The 18,888-nt window shown below is 39.3% G+C and overlaps 1 protein-coding gene across 1 annotated transcript in view; it reads left to right on the top strand.

Moving 5' to 3' along the window:
- LOC126237166 (protein D2-like) overlaps nucleotides 1–18,888 on the top strand; it is an 83,248-nt gene that overhangs the window by 51,573 nt on the left and 12,787 nt on the right. The window contains exon 3 of the mRNA XM_049947064.1: nucleotides 13,918–13,966. Coding sequence (XP_049803021.1) covers nucleotides 13,918–13,966 — 49 coding nt within the window. The remainder of the gene's footprint in view (nucleotides 1–13,917; nucleotides 13,967–18,888) is intronic.

Raw genomic sequence — 18,888 nt, forward strand, 5'->3', positions numbered from 1 at the left:
ACCATTTGTGCACTGTCCCACTCATGCCACAATACTTGAGCTTGTCTAGCAGAATTTCATGATTTACACAATCAAAAGCCTTTGAGAGATCACAAAAAATCCCAATGGGTGGTGTTCGGTTATTCAGATCATTCAAAATTTGACTGGTGAAAGCATATATGGCATTTTCTGTTGAAAAGCCTTTCTGGAAACCAAACTGACATTTTGTTAGTACTTCATTTTTACAGATATGTGAAGCTACTCTTGAATACATTACTTTCTCAAAAATTTTGGATAAAGCTGTTAGAAGGGAGATTGGACGGTAATTGTTGACATCAGATCTATCCCCCTTTTTATGCAAAGGTATAACAATAGCATATTTCAGTCTATCATGGAAAATGCCCCGTTCCAGAGAGCTATTACACAGGTGGCTGAGAATCTTACTTATCTGTTGAGAACAAGCTTTTAGTATTTTGCTGGAAATGCCATCAATTCCATGTGAGTTTTTGCTTTTAAGCAAGTTTATTATTTTCCTAATTTCAGAGGGAGAAGTGGGTGAGATTTCAATTGTATCAAATTGCATAGGTATGGCCTCTTCCATTAACAGCCTAGCATCTTCTAATGAACACCTGGATCCTACTATATCCACAACATTTAGAAAATGATTATTAAAAATATTTTCAACTTCTGACTTTTTGTTCGTAAAGTTTTCATTCAATTTGATGGTAATACTGTCTTCCTCTGCTCTTGGTTGACCTGTTTCTCTTTTAATAATATTCCAAATTGTTTTAATTTTATTATCAGAGTTGCTGATTTCAGACATGATACACATACTCCTGGAGTTTTTAATAACTTTTCTTAGTATAACACAGTAGTTTTTATAATTTTTGATAGTTTCTGGGTCACTACTCTTTCTTGCTGTCAGATACATTTCCCTTTTCCGGTTACAAGATATTTTTATACCCTTAGTAAGCCATGGTTTGTTACAAGGTTTCCTACGAGTATATTTAACTATTTTCTTGTGGAAGCAGTTTTCAAATGCATTTACAAAAATGTCATGAAATAAATTATATTTTAAATTGGCATCAGGTTCACGGTACACCTCATCCCAGTCTAACTGCTGTAGGCTTTCCCTGAAATTTGCAATTGTTAAATCGTTGACTGGACGTACTACTTTGGAGGACTGTTTAGTATTGCTGAATGGAGCTATGTCATATATTGTAACTAGCTGTGCACCATGATCAGAAAGACCATTCTCAACAGGCTGAGCATTTATCTGGTTAAACTTATCTTGGTCTATAAAGAAGTTATCTATCAGTGAGCTGCTATCCTTTACCACCCGAGTAGGAAAATCAATAACGGGCGTCAAATTGAAAGAACCGAGTAATACTTCAAGGTCATTTTTCCTATTACCCTGTTTCAGAGAATCTACATTGAAGTCCCCACAAATAATAATTTGCTTCCCCTTGTCTGACAGATAGCACAACAAGGAGTCCAAATTTTTCAGAAATAGATGAAAATTTCCTGATGGGGACCTATATACAGTTACAATTATAAATGTGCTTTTATTTAATTTAAGCTCACAGGCACATGCTTCTATATGTTTCTCTACACAAAACTTTTTTGTTTATATACTTTTTGCACAATGATAACTTTTGACATATATGGCAACTCCTCCTTTCTCCATATTTTCTCTCATTACATGTGCAGAGAGCTTATATCCACTTACATTTACCTTATCCATATCAGTAACAATGTGATGCTCAGACAGGCATAGTATATCTATTTCATTCTCAGCTTCTAAATCTTCTAAACAAACCAGAAGCTCATCTACTTTATTCTTTAAACTCCCAATATTTTGATGAAATATACTTACATTATTTTTAATTATACTTTTATGAGAACCTTTCCTTATTCTAACATTTGCAGTACTCTCCTGTCTGAGTTTCTCATTGTGCTTAGGCCTAGTTCCTATACCAGTGGTCACATGGTGATCAGAGAGGCAGATTATGTCAACTGGGTTGGGTGACTTTAATTCATCAATGCAATTACCTAGGACTGAGATACAACTTGGTGGAGATAAAATTTCTGGTGATTGGTGAAAATTTATAATTGGTAGCTGTGATTGGTGATCCAATGTGCTAGAATTGTGCTGTTTAATTTCTTTCCTAAACTGAAGATTTGTTTCAATCCTGAACTCTCGTAGAACTTGACATCTTTCTGTCTTACCTATCCTAAAAAAGGTGCTGCTCCAACACCTGTAACCACTGGTATTTTACCATTCATGGCAGTGCCTCCCCCCCTTAAATTTCCTGCTATTACCCCAGCCAGTTTCCCCTTCCCTTTCCTGTTGAGATGTAGGCCGTGCCTGGTATAGTCCCACCTACTGAGATAATCAACAGGAACCACACCAATATGAACCCCCGCACCCGACCCAAGCAGCCGTTCCAACTCCAAATTAACTCTCCCAACAGAAGAGTTCAAATGAGGCCGGTCATGGCGTCTCAGGACAGATACAAATTCAACATTGGTGTGTCTCGATGCCGACGCTATCTTTACCAGGTCACACTCTATACTGTACCCAGGATCTCTGTCGATGCTGTTCCCTGGCCCTCCCACAATAACCACGGTGTCTTCCCTGGTAAATCCTTTACAGAGTGAACCTAAATCCTCTGTCACCTGATCCAGACTAGCACTTGGTTTGAAAAAATTTGTGACCTGGTATTCTGGTCCTAATTCCTCCTGCAGAAGTTGGCCTACACCTCTGGCATGAGAACTGCCTAACAACAAAACTTTCTTCCTTTTAGATGACTTTCCTACATTCTTTTTCAATTTCCTATTGAAAGTTTGTTGTGTCCTGTCTACACCTACCTCTGCTTGAGGCTCATCAGTTTCTAACTGAAGCAACAGGTCAAACTTATTTTTGACATTCACCACAAAACTGTCAGACTTAGTTCTAGGCCTGTTCCTTCTGCTACCTGTTGCCACTTCCCACCTCTCTTTGCCCTTCTCCCTCCTTAACCTGTCCAGATCTTCCCTAGCCTGATCTAGCGCAGCCTGAAGGGCAGCAATTTTCCCCTCCTGTTCCACTATCTTCCTATCTCTGCTGCAAATCCTACATAACCACTGATGAGCCTGATCCACTTTCCCAACACCCATGCCACTGCAATCCCCCCAGTGAAAAAAACTACTACATCCATCACACCAAACCCCGGAACTAACAATTCTACGGCAGGTCAGGCACTTCTCACTCATGGCAAAAATAATACTTTGGCTAGAATAAATCAATTAAATTACCGAAAATCAAAAAAGACGTTACAAGAATTAAGCCTATTCACAAATGTATATAAGCAAGTTTCTGATTTAAAATTCCGCTGTTTTTCTGAGATCTGTATTAAAACAATGAAGGTATACGCTATTTATTATATATTTCACTCGATTGAATGAAAAAAAGGACAATTAAACGAGGTACTTTAACTTTGATTCTCCAAAAACGTTACGAGAATTAGGCCTATAAACAAATGTATATAGGTAAGTTTCTGATATGAAGTTACGCTGTTTTTCTGAAATCTGTATTAAAACAATGAAGTTAGTTTACTTATTTGTTACCGAGAAACTAGTTAAATTACCGTGAAACAATAAACAAACACGTTTACAAAATTTAAGCCTAAGCGCGACTTCGCGAAGTTACGATCTTTTCGTGTTTTCTGAAAAAATACGCAAAGAAAAGTCAAACCTTTAATGGCAAGACTAAACGATACACTAATGCACGTACTTAATTTGTTTTCGGCGTTAAACTAAATTATCTTCCTGTCTAAATCACTTAACTTTCTGGAAATGGTTTCTGGCGTCACTTACTCGGCGGCCATCTTGGAACTCTTCTAGTTCGTAAATCACACTGTTCACTCAACGGGCGAGCGAAAAATTCCCACGTTAGCTCTATTAAAAAGCACGTTTCCTCCATCGTCCACGAAAAGGAAAGTACCATGTCCAATCAATAAGCACACAGGCTTATAAAAGTTCCGTTACAAACAGTGCGGTACAAATTTAGAATACTTCTCCGAATAAGATAAACATTATTTCATCATTCCACATTTTAGTAAAACCCCAAGGTCAGTCTTACTTGATCACTGTTCCTACCCAGCAGCAGAATCTCTGCAACATGTGAATTACGAAGCGTAAAAGAAAAAGGTGCAAAATATCTTTATACAAGTAGCGCAAGCTGTCCTGTAGATTAAGCCAATCCAACAGTCACCCCTCATAAAAAGGTGAACTTATATTTACATAACATCAAATATTGTAGCATATTCTTATATTAAACTAATAATAAAGTATCAGAACCTAATAAAAACGCGAATGTTGGGAAACAAAATTTGGAACTGTTCAGACGCGAACCACCGCCCCAACAAAAATTCATTACTGGACACAGACGCGACTCATTACGCTAAACATACAACAAAATCCTCTATCTTCATCATATTCGGTTACCCCTTGCCAGAAACGTTAATAGTAGATAATTATGTTAGTAATTGAAATTTAATTATAACAAATTGTACGAAGAACAATGCGTTTTGGATGGATGTTCTGTGTGTCGCTGTCTTCAAATAGCCTACTCTCATAATACGCTCGTTACAATAATTCTTTTGCCACAACTATGATGTTTCTCATTATTTTATTGGAACGAATCACACAGTTAACAACGGGGTTCCCAGTTATTCTCACTTCGCTGGTGCTCAGAAACGGCATATACATGTATAGACTCGAAATGAATGCCAGTATGGCGCCTCACTACTCTGTGCTGAAGGGAGACGGCGTGCGTGTGACGTAGGTGGCGTTGTGCCATCTCATTGGTCAACGCTCAGACGCACACTCAGAATATCTGACATACTAGATATTGCTCTGCACTTTCGGAAAGACTCACGAGCGTGCTGTTCCACGCTATGACGTCAGAAACTGGGCACGCTCAACGCTCAACGTTCGGATGCACGGTCCGTATGCCGACTGCTTAAGGACATCACACACATCCATGCCCGAGGCAGAATTCGAACCTGCAACCACAGCGGTCGCGCGGTTTCAGACTGTAGTGATTAGAACCGCTCGGCCACCCCGGCCGGAGGAAAGCCACAATTTGACCCCTTTCAGTTACGGTCAGTTAGCTGTAAGAAGCACGAGTGCGGCTCTGTGGCATGGTTGCCTGCTTGCTTCACATGTTTGCACCTCACTGAGTCTTCTGGCCATGAACATTTACTGTTAAAGGATGGACACAGATGGCACTTTGGTATTGCATCTACTATCACCCAGGTGGCATATGCGTCATCTAATCGAAATAGACGTCTCCTTCCCAAGTGTACTAATTTCTTTTTCCGACAATGTACAGGGTGATTCAAAAAGAATACCACAACTTTAAAAATGTATATTTAATGAAAGAAACATAATATAACCTTCTGTTATACATCATTACAAAGAGTATTTAAAAAGGTTTTTTTTTTCACTCAAAAACAAGTTCAGAGATGTTCAATATGGCCCCCTCCAGACACTCGAGCAATATCAACCCGATACTCCAACTCGTTCCACACTCTCTGTAGCATATCAGGCGTAACAGTTTGGATAGCTGCTGTTATTTCTCGTTTCAAATCTTCAATGGTGGCTGGGAGAGGTGGCCGAAACATCATATCCTTAACATACCCCCATTAGAAAAAATCGCAGGGGATAAGATCAGGGCTTCTTGGAGGCCAGTGATGAAGTGCTCTGTCACGGGCTGCCAATTTCAGACGATAAGGTTTCATATCTAACCTTTTTCGTAGGACTCTCCATACAGTTGATTGTGGAATTTGCAGCTCTCTCCTAGCTCTGCGAGTCGATTTTCCTGGGCTGCGAACAAATGCTTGCTGGATGCGTGCTACATTTTCATCACTCGTTCTCGGCCGTCCAGAACTTTTCCCTTTGCACAAACACCCACTCCCTGTAAACTGTTTATACCAACGTTTAATACACCACCTACCAGGAGGTTTAACACCATACTTCGTTCGAAATGCACGCTGAACAACTGTCGTCGATTCACTTCTGCCGTACTCAATAACACAAAAAGCTTTCTGTTGAGCGGTCGCCATCTTAGCACCAACTGACGCTGACGCCTAGTCAACAGCGCCTCAAGCGAACAAATGTACAACTAAATGAAACTTTATAGCTCCCTTAATTCGCCGACAGATAGTGCTTAGCTCTGCCTTTTGTCGTTGCAGAGTTTTAAATTCCTAAAGTTGTGGTATTCTTTTTCAATCACCCTGTATATGTTGTCTCCCGACTGAGGAAAAGATTAACAAAGATGCCGCCGTATGTATACCATGTGTTTGCATTGCTGGTGCAAAAATCAAATGTCAAGTTCATGAGGTACTATGTTAAGCTACTAAATTATTTGAAACTTCCTGGCAGATTAAAACTGTGTGCCGGACCGAGACTCGAACTCAAGACCTCTGTCTTTCGCGGCCAAGTGCTCTACGCACAGTTTTAATCTGCCAGGAAGTTTCATATGAGCGCACACTCCGCTGCGGAGTAAAAACTTCGTTCCACTAAATTCTTTATCCGCAAAGAGAAGTAACGATCCGCCTCAGTTTTCCTCAAATTTGTCTGCAAATATTGCCACTTCAAGCTCGTACGACATGCTACACCTGTCACTAATTTCGTGGTATTTGTTGGAATGGGTGTGTAATCCGTCCTTGTAGGACTAACATCTCTTACGTCAAAGCCTGTAATTATTCCCAGACATACCTTTGCTATATATAAAGGTAGTGCTACTGCCTACACTTTTGTGTAATAGTTAAATGCCCCGTTTGGAAATTTCTTCCAGCTTCCAAAACAGTTTATCACTTGTAACGTAGGCACTAGTCGTATCACCGAATCGAAATGTGAGACACCGTCGCCATAACTCAGATAGTTACTTGTATGTTCCATTGACCTTATGTGCCATGTCTTGCTATGATGTAGAATGTCTCATATGGTTTATAAGTTCCAGTACGTTTAACTTAATTGTGTGATTTGGATTGTTATGCACAATGAACTAATTTATGTTTATTAATTTCGGCATACACGTATACACTGCCTGCCAAAAAAGTGAGCACTAAGAAGACATGGTCTAAGGTCATTGTAACTTCGTACACATACACACTATTGGCGGATATGTAAATGATTACAGTTGCAATTCTCTGTGACAGGCAGAACGGCCACTAGAATGCGTTAATGTTCTTCATGTTTAGTGTTGTTACCAGGCCTGGTGGGGCATATAAGGGACATGAACAATCAGTTGTTGAGTAGTCACTGTGAAGGACACGGAAATGCCGTGTACTCGTGTGAGATAGCTTTGTCAGCACCTGACAGAGTCTGAGAGTGGCTTCATTGTGGGTCTCCATTTGGCTGGCTGGTCGAATCGTGTACATACAGATTTGTGGTGCGTTCGGGTGTGACAGTGCCTCGATCATAGACTGCATGGGAACGTAAGGTCAGACATAATAGTCGCTATGGTTTCAGTCTACAACCTGTAATCACCAGAAGGGAGAATCACCGTACTGTGCACAAAGTATGTCTTCGCCTACCACCCGAGAACAGATAATTGACTCCAGCAACATTCTGTGCCATCTCGCACTACCAGCAGAGAACGGGATAGGTAGTTACCGTCTCATGAGCAGGCTGCCGTTAAGACCACAAACTTCAGTCCGGAACCGCGCTGCTGCTACGGTCGCAGGTTCGAATCCTGTCTCGGGCATGGATGTGTGTGATGTCCTTAGGTTAGTTAGGTTTAAGTAGTTCTAAGTTCTAGGGGACAGATGACCTCAGATTTTAAGTCCCATTGTGCTCAGAGCCATTTGAACCATTCAAGACCACAAAAGAAACGGCTGGATTGGAGTGGTGCTCTGGCTGGGAAGCATTTACTGCTAATGAATGGCGTCGCATTGTGTTCAGCGGCGAATCTAGGTTCTGCGTGATCCAGATGACGATCGTCGGAGAGTATGACTGCGACCTAAGCAGAGACCCCATTCTTCCAATGTTTTGGAGATGCATAGCGGTTTTCCTCATGGTGTGGGGAGCCATCGGGAATGACTTCATATCACGGGTGACAGTGTTTGCGGGAATTCTGACGATACAGCGGTAAAGGACATCCTGCTTCCTCCTGTGATATCTATCCCTCATGCGACAGCACTCATTCACACATGGCTACACTATGAGCTGTCTGCATGGTGAGGTACTCCCGTGGCAAGCAGAATCGCCACATCTGCCCCCACAGAACATGTGGAGGATCAGCTCGAAATCAACTCCATAGCAGTATTCAGGATATTGAGGACCATTTACAACAATTGTGGGTCAGTTTTCCTCATGAGGACATTATGACACCCTCTCCAATCGAATCAGTGCATTCGTCCAGACCATAAGTAGTGCAAATTCATACTGGTAAGTGACCAAATACTGAAAACTTCTTTGTAAATGGACTCTATGTTGTAATCGCGGCAATAACATCACGTATCCTTTCAACCAGTGAAGTTTCATTCATTTTCTTCCTGCCATTTTGCGTGATTCGCTTTTTAGTGAGGCAGTGTATTTACAATTATAATGAATGTATGGGTAGAAAGAGTTGCGGTGCAGTCTGTGCTTATTGTCCGCAAGCGTCTTTGGGTTATTAGAATTCTGTTGCATATCTTTTTACACGATAATTAGCTTATACATTTTCCAGTATCAGGTTAAGTTATTAACAGTGAAGCTCATTTTTGTTCCATGTATTTTATTTATCCATGTCCGCCTGCTTAGCTGGGTGGCAACATGCTCACCTCCCATGCAAGCGGGCCCGGGTTCGATTCCCGGCCGGGTTAGAGATTTTCTCCGTTCGAGGGCTGGCTGTTGTGTTGTCCTCATCATCATTTTATCCTCAACACTGGCGCGCAAGTCGCCCAATAAAGCGTCGAATGAAATAAGACTTGCACTTCCCCGAATAGGGGCCTCCTGGCCAACGATGCCATACGCTCATTTTTTATTTATTTATCGATTCCAAATTCTAACCAGTTGTAATGGCAAAATTCACAAGTCAATCATTCTATTGTGAAACCGTTGCTAGGTCTAGTGGATCATGTAGTTGACTTCAAGAAGTGTGCGGGTTTTATCTTCATTCCATGTTCATGATCAATACTTAGCATCTAAGTTAGGTCCACCTCACACTATTATCTCTGCTATTAACGAAAGAAAATACAGTACGTTAAGTAAGCTTAAGCTAACATTTTTTCCACCAAAATCGCCTTTACAGCAAAAGCCACGGTTGCTAAACTGAAACATGTAAGAAGGTACATAACACATCGTTTACAGTCCATGTTCTTTTCAGTACTCATGTTTTATTTCATGTTGTACCGTTATTGATAAAAAATTATATTATTGCCTTATACTATCGGTTTCCTTTTATGGACAGTTTTAGAGCCAAGAAAAATGAAGGTTGAGACTCTAAACACTTCCGATTAAATTCCGTCAATTGTTGATAACCGCATAGCAGCCAGAGTTCTAGTTTTATGTGGCCGCAATCTAATAGATAAGTGCTAATAGAGCTCGACTTTTTCGGGAGTCATTTCTAACCTGAATGCTGCTGCTCAATAATGTTAACCAATGTCAAGATGTCTTATAATATTTGAGCTATGTATTCTGATTATACACAATGTGAGGCAGAAACTACTTTCGTCTTACGCATCTAGTCACGGTTAAGAAAACAGAACACACGTAAATTCTTTTGTACATCACCGCACGCTGTAACAATAATTAGCACACCCAGTCCTCACTACAATGCAGTGTGGCCGGCGCAGTCGACGCGAACGCGGATTTTCGGCACCCCACAAACTTGTTGAAACCTGGGCAGTAACGTCACCTATCGATATAACGTTTCATTGAGTTTCAACCCGCTGCGGTGAGGACACTGTCAGCTGAAACGGCATCACGGGATACTTTCCCTGGTCATTTCAACCACGTTATGCCCAATGACCGACGGCTACGGGCAGGCTAGTATCACATTCACTCACCTAGCACGCATGGTACTTGACAATCGAATCTGTCTACCATCGACCTGTGTGGGACAAAATATGTTTATATCTGAGTGAATGGTCGTGCCGGCCGGGGTGGCCGAGCGGTTCTAGGCGCTACAGTCTGGAACCGCGCGATCGCTACGGTCGCAGAATCGAATCCTGCCTCGGGCATGGGTGTGTGTGATGTCCTTAGGTTAGGTTTAAGTAGTTCTAAGTTCTAGGGGACTGATGAACTCAGAAGTTAAGTCCCACAGTGCTCAGAGCCATCTGGACCCCTGAATGGTCGTGGATCCATTGGAGTTCGGTTTGTAACTAACTTCCCGAGAAATATGCCAGGAAATTGTGTTTCTCAAAAAATTCATAATTATTTAAGAGTATACGTCTGCACTTGCAAAAATGTTATATCTCACAATATTACAGTAAGGAGTACACAAACAGCACCATCAGCAATTATTTTTCTCCCTCTCCCTTCTGTAATTACCAGTACGCTTATTACTAAATGTGAAGACCACGTTTATAAATAAGAAGTTCTGGATTAAAATTACGTGATTATATTACAGTAGTTTCTTTTTTGTTAAATAAACTCGCTGGTAGGAAGCTATGATGTGGGAGTAGTAAAGTGCTGAGTGAAAATAAAATAATATTAGAAGTAAATTTGTTTATTTATTTACCCCTAAGGGCGATTTTTAATTATAGAAGCAAGTGATACTAGCTCACCACAGAGACTAAGTCTGAAAACAAAACGTTAGGTTCTGAGAAATATCCAAAATTTATCAAAATTAGCTGATACAGGAAATTATACACACGTCTATGAAGCCGGCAGGATAGAGCGTAGACAGTAGCATTTGTAAATACCAAAATTTGTTTTAAAAATTTCCGTACACAGCTGATAAGGTAAGCAAATTAATGTTATCCAACTCGTTTGGACATTCAGGGAAAGCAGAAATGTGAGTTAACGTACCGTTCTGTGAGCAGATTCTTGTAAAAAATAAAATAGACCCCGAATGGGATAAATTAGTATTAAAATTTTACATATCCGGCTGTGAAGCAGCCAAAATGAGTTGCTATTTGATGAGCATATAAAATAATGTACACGTCTGTGAAGCAGGCTTTAACACCAACAAACTCAATAACATAAAAAGCGGATTTTAAAATAAAACTGACGGACAAAATTGTAAATTTACGTACAGAACTGTTAAAGAACTAAAGAGAAATGTCTGTATCACTAGTAGACATAATCATAGGCACAAGAGAATTTAAACTAATGTATGCGTATGTGAAGCAGACTTTTGATTTTTGACTTTACACATATGGTTGTGAAGCAGCCCTTTGCAGTAATATGCATAATCATATGAAGCGGAAAATTAAACATGTACACTTCTGTGTTGCAGACTCAGGGTTTAACCAAGTACATTAACGAGCGACGAAATCGCAGGCAAGCGAGGGTGCTGAAGGATAAAAATTAGAGAATTATGAAACGGTTCAATTTCGGCCGAAGCCCCAAAAAGTTTAATGACATATTCTAAGACGTATACACACAGCAAAAATTAAATCACGCAGCTACTGAATATATTAGAAACATGAGGTTATACAAATGAGTACATTGGCCCGCTAGTAGATATAAAAAGAAGATAAATATTAAGAGGCACTTAAATACAGGACACAACATACACTTAAATTTTAATAATAATAGAACACATAGGCCTACTGAAACTGATAGCCTTTTACCATTACATGAGTATTTTTCTCAGATTCTTATCGCCAGGCTGCTGATCCACTCAAAGGCATCGGCCAGACACGGCCAGTAGAAGACCCGAACAGTTTACCGTCAAAATAACAAACAACACGGCCAGTAGAACGACCTGAATCAGCTTAGCGTCCAAATAACAAACAACATGGCCAACAGAATGACTCGAATCAGTTTAATGCCAGAACAGTGAACATGTGAGGGGGATGACTTATCTGATGACATGATAGAAACAGAAACAGAAGTCAAGGGAAGAGAGAGAGGATTCTGTATTAAAATCAAAATTTAAAACAGCTTTGGAAGCATTAAGATCGAATGAGGCAGAAGGTATTGGTGATAGTCCATCAGAATTATTGGAGGAAGTGACAACAAAACGACTATTCGTGTTCGTATGTAGACTATATGAGTCTGGCGGTGTACCACATGAGTTTCGGAAAAATATCATCCACACAATTCAGAAGTCTGCAAGAGCCGACAAGTGCGACAATATCTAACAATGAGCTTAACAGCTCATGCATCCAAGTTCCTTACAAGAATAATCCACAGAAGAATAGAAAAGAAAACTGAGTATGTGTTAGGTGATGATCTGTTTGGCCTTAAGAAAGGTAAAGAGTCAGTTCTGACGTTGTGGCTGAAGAAAAATAAAGACACGTTCATATAATTTGTCGACCTGGAAAAAGCGTTCGACAATGTCAAATGGTTCAAGATGTTTGAAATTCTGAGAAAAACACGCGTGAAGTATAGGGAAAGACGAGTAATGTACAATATGGACAAGAGCGAAGGGGGAACAATAAGAGTGGAAGACGGGGAACGAAGTGCTTGGATTAAAAAGAGTGTTAGACAGGGATGTAGTCTTTCGTCCTTATAGTTTAATCCATACATCGAAAAAGCATTGATGGAAATAAAAGGAAGTTACAGGAGTTGAATTACAATTCTAGGTGAACGGATATCAATGATTCGCTGATGGCGTTGTTATGCTCAGCGAAAGTCAAGTAGAGTTACAGGATATGCTGAATAGTATGAACAGTCTAATGAGTACAGAATATGGATTGGGAGTAAATCAAAGAAAGACGAAAATATTGAGGAGTAGCAGAAATGAGAACAGTGAGAAACTTAACATCAGGATTGCTGATCACGAAGTCGATGAAGTTAAGGCATTCTGCTACCCAGGCAGAAAAATAACCCGTGATAGACGGGGCAAGGAGGACATAAAAAGAAGACTAGCACCGCAAAAACCGCATTCCTGGTCAAGATAAGTCTGCTCGTATCAAACACAGTCCTTAATTTAATGCACAGCATTGTATGGTGGTGGAACATGGACTGTAGGGAAACCAGAATACAAGAGAATCGAAGCAGTTGAGACGTGGTGCTACTGAAGGATGTTGAAAATTAGGTGACTGATAAGGTAAGGAATGAGGAGGTTCTCCGGAGAATCGGCAAGGAAAGGAATATAGCGAAAACAGTGACTAGAAGAAGGGACAGGATGCTGTTATGACATCAGGGAATAACTTTCGTGGTTCTAAAGGGAGCTGTAGACGGTAAAAACTGTAGAGGAAAACAAATCAGAACACATCCAGCAAATAATTGAGACGTAAGTTGCAAATGCTATTCTAAGGTGAAGAGGCTGGCTAGCACAGGGGAGGAATTAGTGGCGGGTCGCACAAGATCAGTCATAAGATTGAATCAGTCAGCTTTTATTGTCCAGTTGATAGAAAGCTCGCTATAGTGGAAACAAAAGCTGCTTTCTTCCCAGCATAGAATGGGAATTGGTTTTAATATTACTGAAGGACTCGTCCTGGCGTTCATCATCACCCGTTTCGGCAAAAATAGAATATTTAAATAGAGCAATCAGATAGGATATGAACCTCTCTTTTCGCAAACATAAAACTCTGGCCCCAGTATCATTGCTTATATGTGGCAAAGAGAATCATTTCAACTTTTTGGAGTGAAATATTTCTGGTTGATAGCGTACTAGGATCACAGAAAATATCCAGTTTCTTGCCAGCTCCTCTTGCACAAACGTTTTCCGTTATTTAAACATAAAATATGTCTCTTCCTGATTATAAATAACTGTTTATAATAATTTTAAGTTAGAAACTGAAGTAATGTTGAGATGAAATTTTCACTGCAATATTTTTCGTTTTTCAGGGTGGCGATTTTGCTTCTGGAATATTCGACTCTGCCAACGTCATAGCAGGTAAGAAATGAATAATAAGAACCTGGAGTTTTAACTCGCTTATCTGATACTCAGAAAAATGACAGTTAATGGCTTGAAATTTTGATCCTCAATCCGTAAAATAGGCATTTTATTAACTGTGGCTTTTAATTACTTAGTAAATAATACCAGCACAAGAAAATAAAATTTTTACTCGTCTCAGTAACCAAACAAATTAGAGAAACAATTAAAATTACGTAAAACAGCAAAGCCATTGGGGAAGATTCCGTAACAGCTGTACTGGTCACGAACATAGACTTTAAAGGATTTGCAAATGTGTTTTGAAGAGATGTAGAAATCAGAAGAGTACAGAAAAATGGGCAGTCGACCTAATAACTCCTCACTGTACAAAATGTGACTAAAAAGATGTCAAGTACTACCGAAGAATATCTCTCTTACAACTTGAGTATTTAATGTACTTTCAATAACTCTACTGAACAGAACTGAAAGAAAAGAAACCTCTCGATCGACAACCAAAGAAATATCAAGGAAGGTTTTAAAAAAGGCAGAACCGCTATTCAATTTGCATTTATAATCCGTTACAGACTACTTTAAGTCTAAAGGCGCAGCTATAATATTTGTACACATCAAGAGCGTATTTGACTCTGTTGACAAGCAAACTCTGTGCAAAGTAATCCGACAATTTTGTGTTAAAACTAAATTAGCAGATCCATAATACTCTTACAGACAGTCTCAAAAGTAACGTTTGTGTGCGTAATTTCTAAATATTCTTCCACTGCGAATTAGAAAAAAGTAGTAAGAATTTGGAATGAAAAAGTAAAAGAATATCAGTAAAACTGGGAAGGAAGAAATAGTCCATTGAAAATATGACTGCACACGATTTTGCTGTAGTATCTGAAAATCCTTTGGATACAGAATAATAATTTAACGTCTTGAAACAATCTGTTACTAGAGGAGGTTTAACAGTTCTTGCAGCGGAAACCATTTCATCACCAACGTAAAAAACGCATCAAAATTTTTCTGGTCAGATATGAAGAGAAACATATGAAGTGCATATGGAATAACAAAAAATTTCACAATGAAGAGAGCATATCATGAGATGTAAAAATACGAGGGTTGGAACTTAAATAGTGGCAACTATTTATTCACAACCGATACAAAAGAGTTACATGTTTGCACCTGTTGCTGTCCTTCAGAGTAGTCACCAGCGCTGTGTAGAACTCGTTGCCAGCGATGTGGAAGGCATAGTACATCGTTAGCAGAGCCCGTTCTGTTGATGGTTCGAATGGAGAGGTCTACTGCCTGTCGAATCTCTGGAACAGTACTGAAGCGAATGCCACGAAGTGGTCGCTTCATCTTTGCAATCAAATCAGAGTCACAAGGACTTAAGTCCGAGGAGTATGGTGGATGGTACAGTACTTTCCAGCATGGATGTGTGTGATGTCCTTAGGTTAGTTAGGTTTAAGTAGTTCTAAGTTCTAGGAGACTGACGACCACAGATGTTAAGTCCCATAGTGCTCAGAGCCATTTGAACCATTTGAACAGTACTTTCCAGTTCCATCGACCGAACAGAGCAGCCACAGCTTTGGCTGTATGCGCCCGCGCATTGTCGTGCAAAATGATGGGTGGGTTGTGCAGAAAGTGTCGCCGCTCCTTTCGCAAAGCTGGTCGTAGGTGATGCTCCAAAAATGAACAGTAATACGACTGAAGTCCTTGTGACTTTGATTTGATTCCGAAGATGAAGGAACCACTTCGTGGCATTCGCATCAGAACTGTTCCAGAGATTCGATAGGCAGTAGACCGCTCCATTGGCACCATAAACAGAACAGGCTCTGCTAACGGTATACTACGCCTTCCACATCGCTGGCAACGGGTTCTACACAACGCTGGTGACTACTTTGAAGGACAATAACAGATGCAAACATGTAACTCTTTTGTATCGGTTGTGAATAAATAGTTGACACTATTTATGTTCCAGCCCTCGTAATACACTAAAACACTGTAACGCAACCAGAATGCCTTTACGCAGGTGAATGCCTAGCACTGAACTGTTAATTAGACAAACCAGAAATATTTAAGAGAAGTATCATGAAGAAAATTCTAAGTGCAATAATAAGCAACTAAGACTGGAAATTAGAAATCAGTGATGAAAACTATGAAAATATAGAAAAAGTACCAGAAACGTTAAGAAAAGAAAGACTGATGTTTTTGGGTCATTTATTCTGGATGAATGAAAATAGTATGACAGAATACATCTTCATGTATCTTTAAGAAAAGAAATTTAAAACTAGCTGGATCCAAGAGAAATGCACAACATTAAAGCGGAAGAAGCAGGAGAAAGAGATTTTTCAGGAAGAAAAATGTTAAATTTAAAAGATTCTAAAGCAGAAGCACTAAGATAACAGGTGTGAGGTGATCTGAAGAAAGTGGAAAGAACTGTGATTAAAGGATGAAAAAATTACTGTATTTAGCATCTGCCTGTTAAGCGAGCAACCATTTTTTATATAAACCCAAACATGCTTTAGCAGCTTTGTGCCCATAGCAGTGGGTTCTCATTATTCAGTTCCCTGTGCGTTTTAAGTGACAATTATTCTGACGTAATTAGGCCTAAAACAGCTTTTATCTGTTGTTCTTACTATCTAAATTTTTGTTGTATTGCTGGGTTGTGTAAGACTCTCTGTAAATTTTTGTTTATTGGTAGCTTCTCATCTGCATTTAAATAATGCCATTGTGGGTTTGGTTGACGATTTAAGAAATTACAGTATCTATAAAAGTAATTTTGCTTTGTGAAAATATTTCGCGATTATATCTTGCGACTATTTAAAGCTAATTTCAAAATATCCATTCTCATCTGTTGTTAAGATGAACAGAGACACGCAATACATGAATCTGAGTAACTTCACTCGCAGGTAACTCTTTTTCAGTTCACAAAACACCGCGTTTATGCTGCTTCTTTGTGCCCAATCCCTGTTGTTGTTGACTTGTTCGCGTATCATTTTGGAACCAAATTTGTGTGTGTGTGTGTGTGTGTGTGTGTGTGTGTGTGTGTGTGTGTGTGTGTGTGTGTGCGAGAGAGAGAGAGCGTGCGCATGTATGTGTGTTTATCTGTTTGTGTCGTCTTTAGTTTGTTTACGGTTTAGGCTGTGGCTGGGTTTTTTGTAGCTGTAAGTTTGTTTCTGTTTTAGTTGTGTAATGGTTATGGGCTATTAAGTGGTCAGTGAATCTGCTGTGGGACCACTTACTTGTGAGAACTCATAGGTGTTCTGAATATCTTGTTTTAAAGTTGCTACATGTTTTCCCTACGTATACTGACAATAATTTCATGTAAATTCGCTTACACCCTCTCTGTTGAATTGATCTGTAGGTGTTTCCTGTGTTCTGAGATGTCATGTGTTCTGTTGTTTTCTTTTACCCTATCTGAGATCTCTGTTTATTTAAATGTTGCCTATTCTGTGAAATATTTTATTATTGCTATTTTGCTTTTGTGTGTGGGTGCTTCACTGTTTTATCTTGTGGGTGGCCACTGTCTCTATGTTGTGTTCGTTTGTGTTGCGTCGAAAGCTCATTTGTGTATGTTGTATGTTCATTCCATGTTAGTTTACATAGTTTTTGGTTTCGTTTCTGTATCATATCTGTATCGTAACCATTTTCCAGTGCTATTTGCTTTAGTGTATTTAACTTCTGTATGTTGTTATGTTTGCTTTTGTGTTTTCTGTTTAATTTGTGGAGGATGCATTTTGAGCTTGCTTCATTATGTTTCCAGGGGTGATGGAGCAGCTGTGGATTGTTCTGCTTGTGCTTGTAGGTTTAGTGTATATTGCAAATAATGTGTGTTGATTTTTCTTATCATTAGATCGACAAAATTTAGTGCATTGTCTGTTCTGTTTTTAATGTGAAATGAATGTTCGTGTGTAAATTGTTTCGTTCATTATGTAAGTGTTTTATGTGTGTATGTGGTTTTTCAATCAGGTGTATTATGTCATCAACATAACAGTACCAGTATATAAGTACGAATTGTTCTGTTTTGCTTTATTATGAGGTTCATGAATATGTTGGCTAAGAGCCCACTAATCGGTGATCCCATTGTCTGTTCTTGACATTGGGAATAAAATTACTTATTGAATATCAACTGATTTTATGCTGTTATAGTTCTTAGAGTGGTTGGTATTCCTTTAATGTCTGTGTGTGTGTCTGGTGTATTGCTTTATTGTTTTAGTCCTTGTGTGATGATGTTGATTTTTTCGTCTGCTGGAATGCAAGTGTACATGAATGTGACATCAAACGATGTAAGGCTTGATGTATTTGGAAAGTCTATCCTCTTGGACCTATGTACCAATTCCTTTGATTTTTCTAGGTTCCTACTGTTTTCAGAAATGTGTGTTTTCTTTAGTGATGTATACGTGTGCTGGGATAGGTGATAAGACAGAGCCTTTCTGAAGTAAATGACTGGTCATCTGGACATATTTTGTTTGTGAACATTCTTTAAGGAATTTAGAGTAGGTGCTTTTGGATTTTTGCGTGCCATTGTTTTTATCTGGCCCTTTGTGATTGTATTGTTGATGTTTTTCAGTGTTGGTTAAATGTTTCCCTGGTACCTTGTAGTTGGGTCACAGGACATTTTGGTGATATTGTTGTGCTTCAGAAATACAAAGACACAAACGGGCCTAAGCATGTTTCGATTTATAGAAAAAACACATTTGTTTGCAAAAGTGTGCAGTCATCGTTATTTCAAAATCGAATAACACACGACAGAATACTGGATGAAAAGAGCAAATAAGAAATGACTGAAACTGTCACGTAATTGCTAGTTTGCTAAAATGGAAGTTAATCACAAGTTCTTTTAATTCATCAGAGGGTGTCACAGAGGTATAGAAGCTTCCGAAGTGAAAGGTGGTTAGGGAAAGACATGTGCTATCTCGCAAATATCTACTGAGAAATTAAGT

The sequence above is a fragment of the Schistocerca nitens genome, chromosome 1 (genome assembly GCF_023898315.1).
Source record: "Schistocerca nitens isolate TAMUIC-IGC-003100 chromosome 1, iqSchNite1.1, whole genome shotgun sequence".
NCBI lineage: Eukaryota > Metazoa > Arthropoda > Insecta > Orthoptera > Acrididae > Schistocerca > Schistocerca nitens.